Raw genomic sequence first — 16,696 nt, forward strand, 5'->3', positions numbered from 1 at the left:
TATACTACGTGCTATATTTTGTGCGTATTTTCATCATGCTAGTGCGTGACAAAGGCCGATTACTGTCTATATCTATGGTTGCTATTATTCCGTAGGTAGAAGCTGATTGGTGCAGTCGAAATATTTGAGCGCCTTAAGCGTCTATAATGTTTCCTTAAATTTTGAGGGTTTGTTTTTAACTTTTCAACGCTCTAAGAATTGTAACAAACCGCTTTTCATCATTTAATAGCTTTCAATGTGTGCAGAGGACGAAGAAAGGTTTGCGGTCGGTTAATCTTATCCGATCGGGAAATCGAAAACGTTATTCTAAATTGGTTATCAAACTTGAGATAAATCACTCAGAGAATTTGTCTGTAAGAACTTACATTCGTAAAACGCCTTCAGGATGTATTCGTATCTTCAACTATTCTCATTAATTTTCGATATTTCGTCGCAAATTGTGGTAACTAATAATATAACATAATAATAATAATAAATAATCACAATAATAATACCATAAAATAGCGAGTGTAGGTGATGTATTGGATCATTGCAGTCAGCTTCACTCGATCTACACTGTTAAAACTGGAACAGAAAAGGCCCACAGTCATTGAAGTAAGTGTTACCTCACGAGCACACAAACGGTAGAATAAAATAAGGCAGCACAGTTTTACCAGCTATACACATTGTACTTAAGGAATATGTGAGTCCTCAATAAAAAAAATCAAAGCAAAATACATTTACTACCAAAACGTTAGGTGTATCACCTTTATTCTAAAAATTTACCGGCTACGAGACACAATTCAATCCAATTGAAATAAATTGTGATCACTAAACGTATATAACCCCAATGACTTGGTTTATCGTTTATTATATAATAAAGTAATAAAATTATATACTTATCATTGTCATTAATACTACTAGTACTAGGTGTCATGCGACTAAAATATAATTATTACTATAATTATATCATTATAATTATATTTTATTTACGGATGGTCCAGCCTATCGTACGAATGCGTTATCACTGATGGACAACTGTCCATTTCGTCAGAATGCGACAAGTAGAAGGGCAAGAGACATGCACACGTGCCTTGCCACTTTCCGCTAGCATTTCCTTTGGGTCACATTCTTACGCTAGGTAAACGGGGGCAGAACGTATGAGTACCGGCGTGCCGTGCTATTGCTATCTTCTTGTATTTATCAGATGAAACCTTGAACAGTTCGAGGCAAAATGGGTCATTAAAATAATTTTCAAAATAGACACCATAAAATGACATTGATGTACGCCTTTTACCCTCTGTGCCGTTGTAATGAGCATACGATTTTGGATCAGTATATAGATGAAATTGTTTATTCCCATATCATACTTAAGATTATAATAGATACTCATACTGTCGCTACTGTTACACATCGTTTAAGTTTCGATATAAGATTAGCACGCTGGAAAACGTGCTTTCTATAAAACTTTTTGAGTGGTTGTGATGTCGGTAAAGCGAACTCAGAAGTGAAAAAAAAATGCTGAAGATAGGCTACACCGTAAACCGTGTTGCTGTACAGAATGATCTCAATTGGTTCAATGCCGCATGCGTCCCACTCCCCCTACGGATTTCGCGCTATATGTTAGGTGTATATATTTTTGTAGATATGTATTTACGTGTGAAGCATGTACTGAATGACTGAAAATTCGATACATTTTTCTGTTGCTGACTGACGCTTAGACCTTAATAACGATGGCCAATATGCAGAAGGGACGGTGTACTACGTTCTAACGTAACGTGGACGACCCCTATTTCGCTGTTACTTCGTATTAGCTGTTGCATACTTCAAACGAATGTTGTTCGATATGTGATTGATGGTCAATTTAAGGCAAGACATTGGGTTGGCTTTGGGAGCGTATGTTGAGGGAATATCGGTAATTTTGAGCTCTAAAACTCTTGTTCTTATTTAGATACGTTCTAGTTGAAGTAATGGTAGTTCGGTAAAAAAAAGCGGTAGTTTGACTAAAATACCTACCTTTTTCGCAAAATGGTTTAAAACAATGACAGAGGAAATCCAATGAAAAGGCCAAGTTCTAAAGACTGACAGCTGAATCACTTGATAGACTCACTTGTTCATCCACAACATGACCACTCCATAATCCGTTTCGCGTTAGGAAATCCATGCTCTAGTTTGCTAAGAATTATCATTATTATTTTGTAGCAAATCATATTCGAATGTTTTTAAAGTCAACTTGATAGAGATCTAAGCTATTCACTCTGCAGAGTAGAAATCAGCCGAGCTTGATTTTGATGTTTGACAACGACTGTTCGATAACACGGCCTATACGTAAGATAGAGAAACGTTTTATTTATTAGCGTAATTTCAAGTTTGTATAGGTAAAGATGTTGAGACGTCAACAGTAGCTACGTATGCTTCGAAACATACGGGTGGGGGATTGGAGCCAGCCCTGTTAAGTACGAAGAGCCAAACATATTCTTCCCCTTCAACTAATTAAATTATACCAAAACAAAATTCCACGACAGTCTTAATGTTTGTTGTACGGGTCTAGGGGAAAAGAAATTAAATGATTAAAAAATTATCGCACAAAACAGATCTGCCGTAGATTCAGAATAGTACCTAAGCTTATGCTACTGGGCTTCCAATATGATTATCGGTATTATAGAGCTCCTATCTACAGTGACTCAAAAACCTACAAGAGCTCGTTATGTGTATGAATCATGTCGTCCTTTTACATTACCAGCATTATCACTTGTGCGAAAGTCGACAATGTCATCTCCATTGTTTTGTCTGTCAGAACATAATTCCTTCGTGTTCTAATGTTTGCTGGAACTGACTGATTGGTCAGCTAAGTTCGTTAGCGATCTCGACACCTCGAACAATGAAGGGTCGGTGTAGATCGGTTCGGTCATATCATCCACGACGCGTGCTGGTGTGAGTCGAGTTTTAGGGGCCAAATGGTACTGTTTACCGTTTACCGCACTACTGCTAGCGACAGGCGTTTCGTCAACGATGGTCGAGTTGGACGGGCCAAAAAACGGCGACGATACCCCAGTAACTCCGGCGAGCTTCGCTTGCATCCGAACTCGTTTGACGATCAAAGTCGAGCCAAAGATCACAGCCATAAGCGTGAACACGAGAAAGATGAGAAGCGTCATGATTGCATAGTAGCCAGCCTGGGCGACACATACTGTCGGACGCTTATGCATAGCCGCTATAGCGTCGACAAGATATTACAATTAAGAGATAAAAGCACACGACATTACAAATATATTACTAACAACGGACACACACCACTTACACAACAATATAGCCTCTTTGATACTACTATGCAAGATATAAGTTCGCGTCGCCTAGACCTAAGAGCAGGGCTAATCAGTAAACATTTTAAAAAAGGCTTTTCGTCTTTCTGTGGTTAGTTGCCACTTTTGCTTTTTATCTGTTACTTTGCCTTTGTTCCTTTCCTCTTGGATTCATACGGAAGTGTAGCGGCCATGGGTAACGGCAGGCATGAGATTCGGGTCACTGAGCTCCTATGAACAGAAGAGGAAGGACGGGCTAGGGGTAAGGGACAAACGGGCCAGAAGTGCGAGCTACGGCATTTCTATTTAAGCACACCATTTGCGCACACAGCCACACACACACACACACACACACACACACACACACACACACTCACACACATACACACACACACACACACATACACACACACACACACTTACACACACACACACACACGCACACGCATGAGAGGCATGCACTCCTAGGCGTCTCTTCCATTCAGCGTACAGCTCAAAAGACTACGGCCCGCTTTACCCTAACGCGCATAGCCGTTGTAGATCATATCGGCCGAGGACTAGGAACTGACATTCGTGCTGGATTCCAATGCACGAACGGGGAAGAAGGGTATCGAAAAGTATTTATAGAGACACCCTGCCTGGGGGCAATGCTACAAATGGAGGAAGGGTAGAGTTGCGCTCAACCAATGATTGGAGAAACGCCATAACGAGTAACGAAAGTATATGATGATAGGGCAAAGGAAAGAAAGTGGCCGTTGCTAACATCAATTTGTCGTTTGTGTATTGCAAATTGATGCATCGAAACAATCCGGTGTCAACGTTAAGTGCGATGCTGACCGAAAACGAAACAGCACACACTAGACCCGGGCAGGCATTTCGTAGAAACGTTAGAAGAAAGTACGAAAATCATAGAAGCGACAAAATTGAAAGTTCGTATGATGTAAAAAAACGAATGTAGAGATTAGCAATTATACGGACTTGACTTGTGATGCACAAAATCTTATATAAAACATCCAAAAGTAGACATCTACTTTAATGAAATTCGCATGGCAACTACAAATTGCCAAAGAAAATCAATAGACTTTTGTTTGAAATGAAACCTTTGTAAATATGGTTAGGGCAATTTTTTTACATGAAGGTCTACAATGAATCAGTGAATCAACGTGCCACGCCAGACTAGAATAACGTTATCGTTTGTACCTGTATGAAAAGGGAGCAAAAAGTTCTATTGATTGAAGTATATTATACCTGCAACAGGCTGTTGCTTCTCTCTATTCTTGGTGTTTGCTTTAGGGATGTCGGATCGAGACAGGTAGACGGTAAGCAGTTCGTGAACCTCTTCAGCATCTGTAGATGGTATTGCTGTGGTGGACTCGTGTGGTACTTCAGTCGTTGTTAGGTTCATTGCCTCTGTCTGAGTCGGCGGAAATGCTTCTGGATGCGTTATATTTACATCTAAACAGAAATTTGAAGGTTCCCATTTTAATTGTCAGCTGTATCCGCGCACTTCTATGTCTAATATCGCAAATATCGTTTAGATCGTCTTTCGAGCAGGAAAGCTGTTAAGTGCTCTAATATTTATAGTTTTTAAAAATGGCCAAGTCTGCACGTACCCACAATACTAATCGTATTGTTAGTGTCTCGTTTTCGGCGTCCCCACGACGGGAATGTACCAGGCCTGCCGCGGTCTGTGCAAATAGCTGGCTCACATGGTCCTCGGCATGTACGAACAGTGGCTTGGAATACGAGCAGATTTGAATCGGGAATCTTAAATGCATAGAATTCAGCCTCGAGAGCACCGTCAGGCGCTTTGTGTAGCTCTGGGAAAACGTATAGATCTACAGGACATCTGTAAAAATCCAGACGCAGGTGTGACACATCAGTGTGTGTTACACTCACCAGCAATATGCGGATTTACAAACAAAGCATTAAAAGAAATGATATGGCGGCGTAATCTTCAAACGTTGGTACTATGTCCGCGAAGAGAAGCAGAATGAGCTGTCTGATGTCCAGTTTCAGGCTAACGAATTATTGGCTGCGAGGAGGGTTATCAGGATTAATAACTAAATCTATCACGTCGTGGCGAATGCAGAAGAGGCGCCTAATCGACACGTATGTTAATTCATTACGCTTCACTCCATTCAGTTGTATCAGTGTGCACTTATGCGACTGAATGTAACGTCTTGAATGACGAACTTGGCCCATGATTAGAAGCAATCTGCCAAAAAAACAATGCATATAGCTACCGGGGCGCCTGATTAAGATCAAAGCACAAAGAAGAAAAGCGGCCATAATTATAGAAGTATTTTTCTATAGTTTTTCTTTTCTCTTTGCGCTTGCGGCCGGCCGCTGGTAGCGTCGCTACTCAACGTAGGTCTTGCTCTGCGAGTGTCGGTCTGTCCCTTCTGCTGACATCCCGCAAAAGTGAAAATGTCTATTTCTTTGATCTGTGGTGGTTGGGAGGTACTAGTGGCGTTTGCCCCTACAGTGTAATCGGAAAATGTTATTCATTGCTGCTTATCGGCTGGCGCGGCAAAGCGTCAGATCAAGTCGTTAGTATAAGAGGCCAAGCGGTAACGATAACGAAAGGCGGAAGAGCTACACGCACTGGTAGGGCTATCGGCGTGAGGCTTCGTTTGCGAGGTGCATCAGTCGTCTGCCGTTGCAGTTGTAGCCGCTCTCACCGCTGCTCGGGTCGTTTCTTGCTGTTTGGCGTCACCGTTTTCGTACGGAGCCGAGCTGCACCCAGAATAGCATGTCGCAAAGGCTGAGGAGCGAGTGACATGTAGCTCCCGCCGCTTCCAACATATTGGCTTTTTTTTCTTTCGAATTTTAAACTGGACGGGTAGAAGGCTAGGAAGATGAAAGGCGACAGCAAGCTAAAAAGAAGAACGAAGAAGCTAGCTTTGTCCGACTTTGTGGCTTAGCAGGACTAGATAACTCCGATAGTGACTTTTGAAGCCTGCTAAAATATACATGAAAGCTATACATATAAAAATTACTAGAGTTTGTAGCGGGTGGAGGCCACAAAGCTTGCACATGGGCCTATCTTAATTAAAAATTATGTTGTGAATTGAATGAACATAGTTGGTATGAAGACACACTAATACATTATAGCACAATCGAACAAATGATAGTATGCTTCCTGCGGCCTGAAAGACAGCTATATTGAAATATAAATAACATATGAGACTACGCATAGTTGGGTATCGAAGCAGCGACGTATTTCTTGTTGCGTACGTACCCTCGTGAGTCGATGAGATGGACTTGTCGTCCAGAATACGGGTCTTTTGCTATCACATTCGTCGCGAATATGTCGTTGTAGAAGTCAAATTGATCTGTAAACATTGCAGAGAAAATCGGCTAAGTTCAATTCGCGTTTGATTCAAAGACGAAGAGCTATTGGTGTTTACATTTACGCCGTGGGGATCGGCTCTGCCATTCGTTACCCCTTTGCTATTGCAATAAAAATTGTTTCCACCGCTGCTTCCCTCCCTGACAAGTCAAAGTGCGACTAAATACATGATGCGTTGGGAGGTGTCGGTCTTGAGCCCGGTGCCCCGTTGACTAAATGATATCCTCACTCAGGAGCCTCGTAACTGTTCAACATCAGCAGATGTCGTCCTGCTGATGTCGGTCTATTACATTAACCTAGCGTGCTGTGGCGCCATCGCCCGCCATTCGCAAATGGGACGCGACACGTACTGAGGTGATAAACAGACACAAGCTCATACATGGCGACAGAGCACCGTCGATGCAAGGCGATTAATAAGTGAAAATGTATGGTTCATGCAAGCCCCGTTTCTCGTCGCAGCTACACCGACCCACTTTAATCGCGTTTAATTATCCATTTTTTTGTTATTGTTGTTTTTACAAGTGTTCGAAGTTCTCATACAGACTTCCTTCTGCTTAATGTAGAACGACACGTTTAGTAACCCAACGATGAACATGGGCCCAGGTTTTTAAATCAGGTTAACATAAGCAATACAATTACAATACAAGTACAAACCGTATGCAACATAAATGTAGGACAAGAGCTTGCGTTACGTAATGCATGATAGGAGTGGCAATGAAATAGCATCGTGTTGATTTTCAGAGGTAATTTTGCTAACTTTTGTATTATACGTGGTAATACATGTGGCAGTAAGGAAACATTCTATTGCGCAAGTCTATAGGATATCAGAAAGACCGTTGATAGTCTGGACGCGGCGAACATAGCGCATAGGACTAAGTGTCTGTATTTGGTCGCTCGGCAATACAGCAAGGTACATTGGGCGTCCAGTAAAGCCAGATATACGGAGTGGTATTTAGGCAATGGACTGTCAACGTGGGTTGACCTCAGTCACGATGTCTAAGTTGAGATAGCTAGAATTCACTTGAATCCGCTGTATCGAAAAGTTCGATTCGGCTACAAGATGGCGTGAGTCAAAATTTACATTCACATATTCATTTTGTTGAATTGTTTTCGCATATGTAATTTATTCTTATAAAGGCTGAGGTTCGAATAAACTAAATTTAAATTTAAATACTGATATTTCTCTGGATGTTAAAACGTACATTTTCCTCGCGCCTCCAATCGGAAGGTAAGGAGATCTCCAACAGCAATTGTGGTAGTTGGAGTACCTCGGTAAAGAATACGCAACTGGACGTTGGATGTCAAGATGTTTTGAGCTGGCAAATGCTCAATCTGAGTGGGGTATCTCCTGAAAGATTTCGATGAAGGCCTGTGAAGCAAGGTTAGCGTGCTCTGTTCTTGAGGCTTAACTCTGCCCGCGGATCGTTCTTTAGCCCCGCTGACATAAAACAAGTGTGAGCCAAGACCTCCCGGCTGATTTAAAGCCGTTTAGTGCCGTTAGAAAAACAGACGAAGAGAAAAACAATAAGTCACCTGGATAAAGGAGAGCGAAATCAGGATGGGCATCCACGAACTCCTTGAAAGGAAAGATGTTATTTTCCCTTCCAGCAATTTTTCGTGCCCGCACAATTGTTGGAACCTATTCAGTATCAGGTGTCATGCAACAATTCCTTCCAATCAATAGGTTCATGTGTAAAATATGATGATGAAACCCATTCATCATCTTATTTTTCAAGTAGATTAGCAATCTGGTGCGTGCTGTCACCCTTACCGATACAGGATGTCCAAGATTGTAGTAGCTTCTTAATGTGTCATAGGTAAGCTTTTTAACCAACGTTAAATAATCTTTCAACATACAGTTATTCTTGAACATCCTGTATGTATTTCTTATATTCTCTATATATAGCACAGTACATCATAGGTTTATATACATATACATATGGACATAAAGGGTCAAGGGCACATACGAGAATTCAGAAAGTAGGTTTACAGTTGACATAGGCATTGGGAAAAAAAGGGTATATGCGCAAATCATTTCCAAACGAATTTTTTGCAGCGTTGATGGTAAAAGTTTCAGATATATGGACTTCGAAGCTATCAGAATGCGCACGTCTAGTCCTTCTCGCATTTGCACACGAAGATATAAACATGTTGTAGATAACAGCAAAAACAGCTACTGATAAAACTCATGCTGTCAAGGATTGACCTCACTGATGCCACATATAGAACAATATGAATTAAATCAGACCAATAAACCTTAAGCGGCTCAAATTTTCAGTGGTAAGCAGATGTGTACTAGTAGCGCATAGCAGAAACAGTAGCGAACTTTCCATTGTTTTTCCCAGGTTTTCTTGTAAAGAACGTCCACAGGCTACCTACATTTATTCTGGTGCTATCCAGCCTCCACTGAAACTCACCCCTCGACCCGTGTGTCGAGATAATTGGACGTGACCACCGCTTCGCCGGGTCCCGAAAGGAAGCACGTCAGGTTGTACTTTTTATCGCGAGAGGTTTGTACATAGTCATTAAATTGCACCACGACTATATTGGTCATGACGTCTCCGTATTGCTGAGTTCCGCAGCGAGGAAATCCGTTGGCGCGTGAGATGCGCAGGACATTGACGCTACCGCCATTGCCGTCATAGAAGCACGAGTCATAAAATCCGTATGTGTAGATTCGGCCGTAGAAACCCTCAACAGTTCGAAGGGTGAACTCCATTCCGTCTGGGGTACACGACTGGCTCACTGAGCAAAGGACACAAAAAAGACAACGCGATGCACACAGTCACGATATGAATTAAATGGAAGCTTGTTTTGTTTTGTTTTCATTAATTTGCCATGTTGCATGAAAGGCCATGTTAATTCAGTCGATTTTCCAATATTTTCAGTACTCGTAGCGGTAAATTACGTAGCACGGTGCCACGAAACGAATTCAAATGAGTCTTGTCTGTGTTCTGCAGAACAATTTAATGTTCGATGCCAAGAATCCCCTTGTTACTAACTGACGCATAATAGATAATAGTTTTTCCTTCTGGGGATCCATTTCTGAACAACGCTATGCATATGTCAGCAGATGAACTTCTTACTCAAATATAGGACACATTTATAGGCCTTTAGGCCCCGCCTATTTAAACAGCTGCTGCTAATGATTTTTCGAAACGCTTCGAGAGAGCTGAACATGTAGCGATAATATTCAATGCCTTTTTGCCTATTTAACTGTTACCTGTTGAAAACAATGTAATTACGAATAAACCGATGCGTTTCTTCTAGTTGATATTAGCCATTTTAAACAAGTTCACCATATTTTTGGCTGACAGTGTCCTTCTAGCCTTTTAAGCAGTTAAATAAAAATTCGGGCCTTTAAGCAAAATACAATAACTTGGAAAACTACTGATTTTCCAGTGATCGATAGTCCTAATGAGAACAGGAGTAATCCGTGTTAGGTATTGCAGTACGCAAGCGGTTACGACTATAATATGAATAAAATCATAGCATTTCCATATCGTAATACCGTAAAGGCTTTGCGTTAAACGGACAGGAGCAATAACCCTAGTCTTACATAAGTTCCCTATGAAAAGCTGATGGCAAATGATCGTGTTGGGAACCGTTCTATTTCTGGCGATATTCATGGCGTGTGTTGGAACGTCTAATGGTAATTTTCGTCTATCTAAAACAAAGTATGTAATAAATGTAGCAGATTTTTTTAAACCGCTCACGTTCTATGCATGAGCATTGGCGACCGCACGCCGATAAGGGCTATAAACAGGTAAAAGTAACACTAATAATAATGGTAGTCAGCGTTGCCAGTTCTATAGATACGCATATTTGTTGAATAAGGAACAAAGCTATTATCTCCTACGACTAAAGAAAATGTTATATAACAGAATCTATTTACTTTAAAGGCTAGAAAGGAGCGGTCTTGCGCAAGATTAAACATTGCGAGCACGGGTGTTCTATTCATTCAGTTCAGTAGGCGTCACAATACATAAACATATAAACTTTCCCTAGCTCTTTTGATTTCGTCGAGAAACTACCGTCGCTAGAATTTTCGTTGTCAATATTGACAAGGCAACGCTGCGCGTTAGACCCCCTCACAGCTTGACTTATATTAAATGGGGCAATATATTGAATAAGCCAGTCAATCTAGCTTTCGATGGTTCCTTGCGTAGAAGATTTTGCTCGACCTTGTCCATATCGATCACTGACTATTTATTGTGAGTAGGCAAATAGGCAGAGGATAATGTGGCTGGCAAGATGAAGGCGATATTAATGCATCAGGTCCGTTTCATTTAGGAGACTGCAAACTTCATCATTATAATAATCAGTTTAACTATATACATATATATATGACGTAGCAAACGAAGTTTGATAGCAAAATGGCGTGAGTTCTTAGAGGAACAATCATTGTTTACAACTCACCATCAAGGCAATCACCTCCTCCGCCCGTTCCGAGATCGTCTCTTTCGAAATAGTCGAAATTTGTGTTGGGGTCAAAATGTGAGGGGTTAGAAAGTTGCAACTGGCGAGAATCAAAGTCGGAGAGTTCGCAATTTTCCGATGAATAGCTTGTGGCTAGTTGCGAACGCAGTGTGGCCGGCGGTGATGAACCGGCACTTGTTGTTGAACTTCCAGAAGGCGAAGCGACTCTGAAAACGTAAACGGTTTCAACTTAATGTACCAGTTTCCTCTAATTAAGCTGCCAAAACTGGATTGGGACGATTATGTTGAGAGTTTATTGTGACCATGTTAGCGGCTTAAAAATAACTCGAACTTAAGTATTGTCTCATTATACTAAGTGATGCCCTAAGGCCAAGCTGAAGCTAACAAAGTTAATGCTTCTCTGCCAAATGTGTTTACAGAAGACCATGCGTTTTAATGTTAATTTTGTCGGAAATAAAATTGTGTTTCATCTGTCGTTCGTAGCATTATTACCATAAATAGTTTAACTTATTCCCATCTATTCCCTAATTAGCAGATTGGCCTACTGTAAGAGAACCCACCTGTAATTAAACGACCTGCACTGAATGTCACGAGCCTCTGCGCAGGCCGCCTCACAGTCATCCAGACGCTCGACTCGCAGAGCGCGCCGTATGTAGAAACTTCGTAAACGTGTGCCGTATCCGACGCGGCGGAAGGCGGCGATGGATGGACGGCAACGTTCTCCATAACCTAATTTATGAGACCATAGAAAAACATCTATAAAATAAACCGTCTCATTGTGAAGCGCATGTTATAAACGGCTTCCTTTTTTCTATCTTCAACAAGACCCCTGTGGTCAAACTATGCAAGTTCATGTTTGATGTTTTTGAAAAAATTATTTTCCAAATTTTCTATTTGTACACTTGATGGGTTCACAGATTTCCAGTTGCTCAGATTTAACAAAACGGGCGCATGTTTCTTAATCACTGAAAAGATGAGATCTTTTTCATTCGTTTCTGAATCTATTCATGATATACTCTAACATATCAAGCATTCCTAATCAACACCTTTCCTTTTCCATAAAATACGGTTTTACATGGTGCCCAATTATGTGGGGCGCGCAAAGGCATAAGTTAGACCCAACTCACTGTTTACCGCCTACTCATTGAAGGTAAACGAAGCGTAAAGAGCTCAGCACGAAACGATCGTACTCGCAATGTCATAACGTAAACAAACCCTAATTCACTAACTCTCGTTGAAAGACCAAGCTACTTCATATAGTCATCGACTCATTCGTGCTTATGTAGCTTTGTATGATACGGCGTACACTGCTCGTCCCTCTTAAGGTTGTGTGCCTGTGCGTGTGTGTCTGTACTCAGGCTACTACGCTGTTACGTACGTCTCTGGGTGCACCTGTATCGTTGTCTACTGGTATGTGTAGCAGGATGTGAGTGCGTCTTCGTTTTGGTACGCTACCTACCTCCGGGAGGGAAGGGTGGATGAGGTGGTCCGAAGGGGGTATTGTACGGTGGGGTCCAGCCGGAACTACTTCCTCCGATGTAGCTCCCGCTCCCTCCATAACCTGTTGAAGAGGGCACTGGTAGGTTGCTAGGAGACGCGGTCCTCCCATGGATTCTACGCATCACGACCCGGCGAACCCATAGGCAAACGAACAGAACCCAAATCGGTAGTTGTCGGCAAGAGAAGGAAAACAGTGGAGTAGCAGCGGGACATGGGCGCAGTAAGCAACCGTCAAGTAGACAGAAGAGGTGAAAACATTATATGTCAGGCCGTTGTCGACAGCGGTAACAGATCAGCACGGCGCAGCGATAAACAGGCACCAATACGGGCAGACGAGCGATGAAAAAGCAGTAGCCGCAAAAACGAGAGGGGTTAAGCAAAAAAAAAAAAACATAAAAGAGAAAGCTTGTGGTGCGAAAATAAGTACAGCTTAGAGCAGCTCTACGCCTTTTGTTTCAGGACCTTGAAGAATTCGACCAAAAGGGATACGTGGAAAAACAAAAACAGCTGATGACGATGACAACTAACACTATTGTTATGGCAAGCGCTATATAGAAGAAAAGAAGTAGGTGGAAGATATAATAATAAATGAGCAACTAGTTAACCTACTCTATGTTTACCAGGTCGCGAACACGCGGATGCAATAAAGTTCAATGTTGTTTTTTTGATAGCTCGTTTCCTGCTCGTTCCCAATACTTTTCGCCCATCTAGGAGGATTTACAAACTTCCAATAGGAAAATAAAGAACGAGACCTGTAAAAGCTCTTAGCGTACCTTCAAGGACGACATAACTGATTGTGAATACGAATTGCCTATACAGACTAGAAGTGTCTTTTGCGAAAGCTTTTACTAACTTGCGATTGTAAAGTAAAGCGACGTGAATCATTTGTTGTTTTTATCGTGAATTCTTTCGAGATCTTTTTGAAATAGTCTACTTTTTATCGGCGATAGATTAGAAGGCCGTCAATTATGAAAGGCCAATTGTCAAAGTGAAAGAAGCCTTCTATTTTAACTAAATGGCGAAGTTCCGGAAAAAAAAACCTTTTAGAGGCATCTTGTTTACTTATTTAAGTAAAGTTTGTGATCGTGAGGTATACATACATCTCTACCATAATCTTAGTCTAAATGATTTTGTTAATAGTAACCACAATATGTATTTACCGAGAATAGCAACTACAAGATCTATATATACATTTGCTAAACCAGATATCAACTTTAGCCCGTTTCATACGCAAAACTAAACGCATAAAGAACATATACTGTAATGTTATATTTTAACATATATTGTAGTAAAATTGATTCGTTTAGAACTTCCACTATTTCATAAAGCCATCACTGTTAACCACTTCACTAATGTATTAGTTGAAAAGGTCCGATTGTGCAGTGAGGATAAAAATTCATGTTTTTCTCCTAAATTATTACACTATCTCCTTGCAAATTATATGTTAATCACACTTACCCGAATTTAGCCGCGTACAGATCACTCCATCCGCCTCCCCAAGGTGGATAGTTGAACGAGCGATGACTTGGCGTCCCAACGTAGCCGCCCGACCCGCGCCAGCCTGGATCGTAGCCACCCGATCCGCCATAACCCCCACCAACGTAACCGGCTCCATAGCCTCCATACGGGGGTTGCGTTGCAATGGGTGGACCCCAGCCCCCACCGCTGAACCCGTCACGCCTTTGCGGGTACGGGCCGTCAATAAAGTTCTGAGAAATCGGTGGATGGCCAGGATGGTACGAGGGCTGGTGGAACGATGGGGGGTACGGAGGTAGCGTCTGGCCGTAGGGAGGACTCCACGTGTGGTGGTGATGTGAAGACCCGTGCGCCGTATTGTGGCTGCGATCTGTAAACCCGTCTGGGTCCGTTGTACATCGACTTTGCTTAGTTGGCAGAGCGGGGCGGGTTAGATAGGCAGCCCACGCCAAGGAAGCACAGCCGAAACGAAGTACCGGAAAAAGGATGGTAGTATAGAACAAAAAGAACGAGTGGAGAAACGCGGCGAAAACACAAACAATCTTGCAGGTAACAGGTGCAATTACAACTTTAGCACCTAGAGCTAGGGCAATTTTCTAATTTTTTGGCTAAACTCTAATGGCTACGTCCGAAACTTCCTATCCCTTCATTCAACTGACCACAGAACACTGACTAAATGCTTTCGAGTAGTAGGATAATAGAGGCTCGATCTTTCAGAATCGACTCGTTCAGTGGGAAGGAACGGGGTTCGCACAACAGCGGAAATCTATTGACCTCACCCTTAATAACATCACTTTTGTCTCATTCTAGTAGCGATGGGTGCCTGTTCCGCCTTGCGTGATCGGCCACTTGCGTAGAAAAGAGAGAAGATCCCAGAACTCACGAAGGCCACCCACTCCTAGTAGACATTCCAAACGATAGATAGAGAAAGTAAGCGTGACCAAAGCAGGTTTATAAAAGGGTTTCAGGTACAGACAGTTGGATACTGTTCGTTGGATGGAAGCTCAAAACAGAAAAGAACCAATCGAACATTGACAAACGGGTAGAAGGCACAATAGTAAACAGTGACAGCTACAGAAGACGATATAGAAGCGGCCGTAAGATAATAGGCAATGTACTTGAAGATAGCGCAGGAAAAGCGCATCGCGCATTATAAGAAGAAATGGCAGTAAAAAAACAAAAAGACGAAACGCTGCAATATGCGTACCCAATAAAGATACCGGAAAAGGAATCAGGTACGAAATCTGAAGAGATTTGAGGAATGAAGGACATTCAAGACGTATGTGATAATCGTTATTCAAGAGACCAATGCTGGTCTTCGTGCGCGACTCAATCCAACAACAAAATAAAAAGGAAAAAAAGGACGCACAATGTAGACATCAATGTAGAAACTGAGATGATGCAGTGAATAGGACACAGCCTGAAAGCTGTCCCGGTTTAATATGGCTTCCGAATTGTACGTTTCCGGTTTCGTCCGTTGTATTCCTCTACTTTGTTTTTCTCAATTCTGTCTCTAAAACAAGTTGAACCCATGACTTCTACCGGAGCGACAACGCATAGACCCGTCCCCATGTTGCAGTGTAACGTAAACGTGGGAGAAATAGAAAGTGGGTTGAATTTGGCGCACAGGACGAGAAGATTCACAAAATCGATAAACACTAGCATGCGCCGTGAAGTATCTTCTATTATTGTATTTGTGAGCTACTAGGTTTGTACAGCATGGATAACTGTATACGCTCATAGGAGTGTCTAATATAATAAGCGAGAATGAGAGACAGAAAATAAAAAAACAGGGAAAGAAATGGAAAGCTAGAGTTAGCTAACAACGTCCACACCTTGACAATTGCTTCATACGGCAATTATGAGCGTGGGGCACGTGCGTGCAATCTCGTTAATATGAGCCGAGCAAAAATAACTCGGAAAGTTAGAATGACTCGTCCTAACGTTGTTAAGATCCCTCTATGGATATATGTGACAGTAGGAGTTGAAGTCATATATTGCATACATACTGCGTAGTAGGCTTGTTAGCAGCCATCGACTGTCAAACGGAACTGATCAAGTGCGAAAGTGGATACTGAGAGGCAAAACAGAGCGTGTGGGCATGTGCTATGGGGCGTTTGAAAGTGCTCGTGTTTGTGCAATGGTATATGATCTCGAAGAATGAAAAATAACATAAATCAGCCTACCTTTCTCACTGGCACCGCAAAGCACGCGATACAGGTCTCCTGAGCTAGGTTTAAGTGGCTTGCTAACACTCTCGCCACCTTCGGTGAAGTCAAGTGGATCTTCATCGTACAGAGTACACAGGCGAAGTTTGTCTTCATAGAGAAATGATCTGGTGTAATGAGATATAGAGAAATAAACGGGACAATTAACCAGCATATGGGTTATACCTGATTGAAACCACTCAAAAATGCCTTCAGGCGCATTAACGCTCTCCTCAACCTTTCTTTGTAGTGCTGCTTCTCAGCTATCTACCAATTGTTAATGGTTAGCAGGTATTACTGCCTAGTTTTCTAAGGACAGTGAAGAACGTATGCATAGATGAGCGTTCATATAACTATTGAGTAGAGTTTTATCGTGTCAAGGGCATGATTTCAGTGTAATGAAGTGAGACATGTCAGATGATGAGTTTCAATAGGTA

General features: G+C 41.9%; 1 protein-coding gene across 5 annotated transcripts in view; it reads right to left on the bottom strand.

Annotated features, from left to right (window-relative positions):
• Positions 1–943: 943 nt before the first annotated feature.
• The window catches only part of nompA (no mechanoreceptor potential A), a 47,452-nt gene continuing 31,699 nt past the window's right edge, over positions 944–16,696 (bottom strand). The window contains exons 6-17 of one of the 5 annotated variants that reach the window (XR_015321549.1): positions 16,239–16,387; positions 14,035–14,434; positions 12,536–12,690; positions 11,637–11,805; positions 11,056–11,282; positions 9,054–9,381; positions 7,839–8,005; positions 6,526–6,619; positions 4,895–5,130; positions 4,530–4,736; positions 2,720–3,193; positions 944–1,193 (exon numbers count right to left, since the gene is read on the bottom strand). Coding sequence is in view for 4 of the 5 variants with exons in the window: in XM_022790577.2 (XP_022646312.1) it covers positions 2,796–3,193; positions 4,530–4,736; positions 4,895–5,130; positions 6,526–6,619; positions 7,839–8,005; positions 9,054–9,381; positions 11,056–11,282; positions 11,637–11,805; positions 12,536–12,690; positions 14,035–14,434; positions 16,239–16,387 (2,530 nt within the window). In the remaining variant the exon portion in view is untranslated. Of the gene's footprint in view, positions 3,194–4,529; positions 4,737–4,894; positions 5,131–5,906; positions 6,161–6,525; positions 6,620–7,838; positions 8,006–9,053; positions 9,382–11,055; positions 11,283–11,636; positions 11,806–12,535; positions 12,691–14,034; positions 14,435–16,238; positions 16,388–16,696 lie in introns of those variants that run through there. The other 4 variants (XM_086980572.1, XM_022790577.2, XM_086980571.1 and 1 more) reach the window with 4 other exon arrangements.

Source organism: Varroa destructor, unplaced genomic scaffold (assembly GCF_002443255.2).
Source record: "Varroa destructor unplaced genomic scaffold, Vdes_3.0 BEIS01000002.1, whole genome shotgun sequence".
Taxonomy (NCBI): Eukaryota; Metazoa; Arthropoda; class Arachnida; order Mesostigmata; family Varroidae; genus Varroa; species Varroa destructor.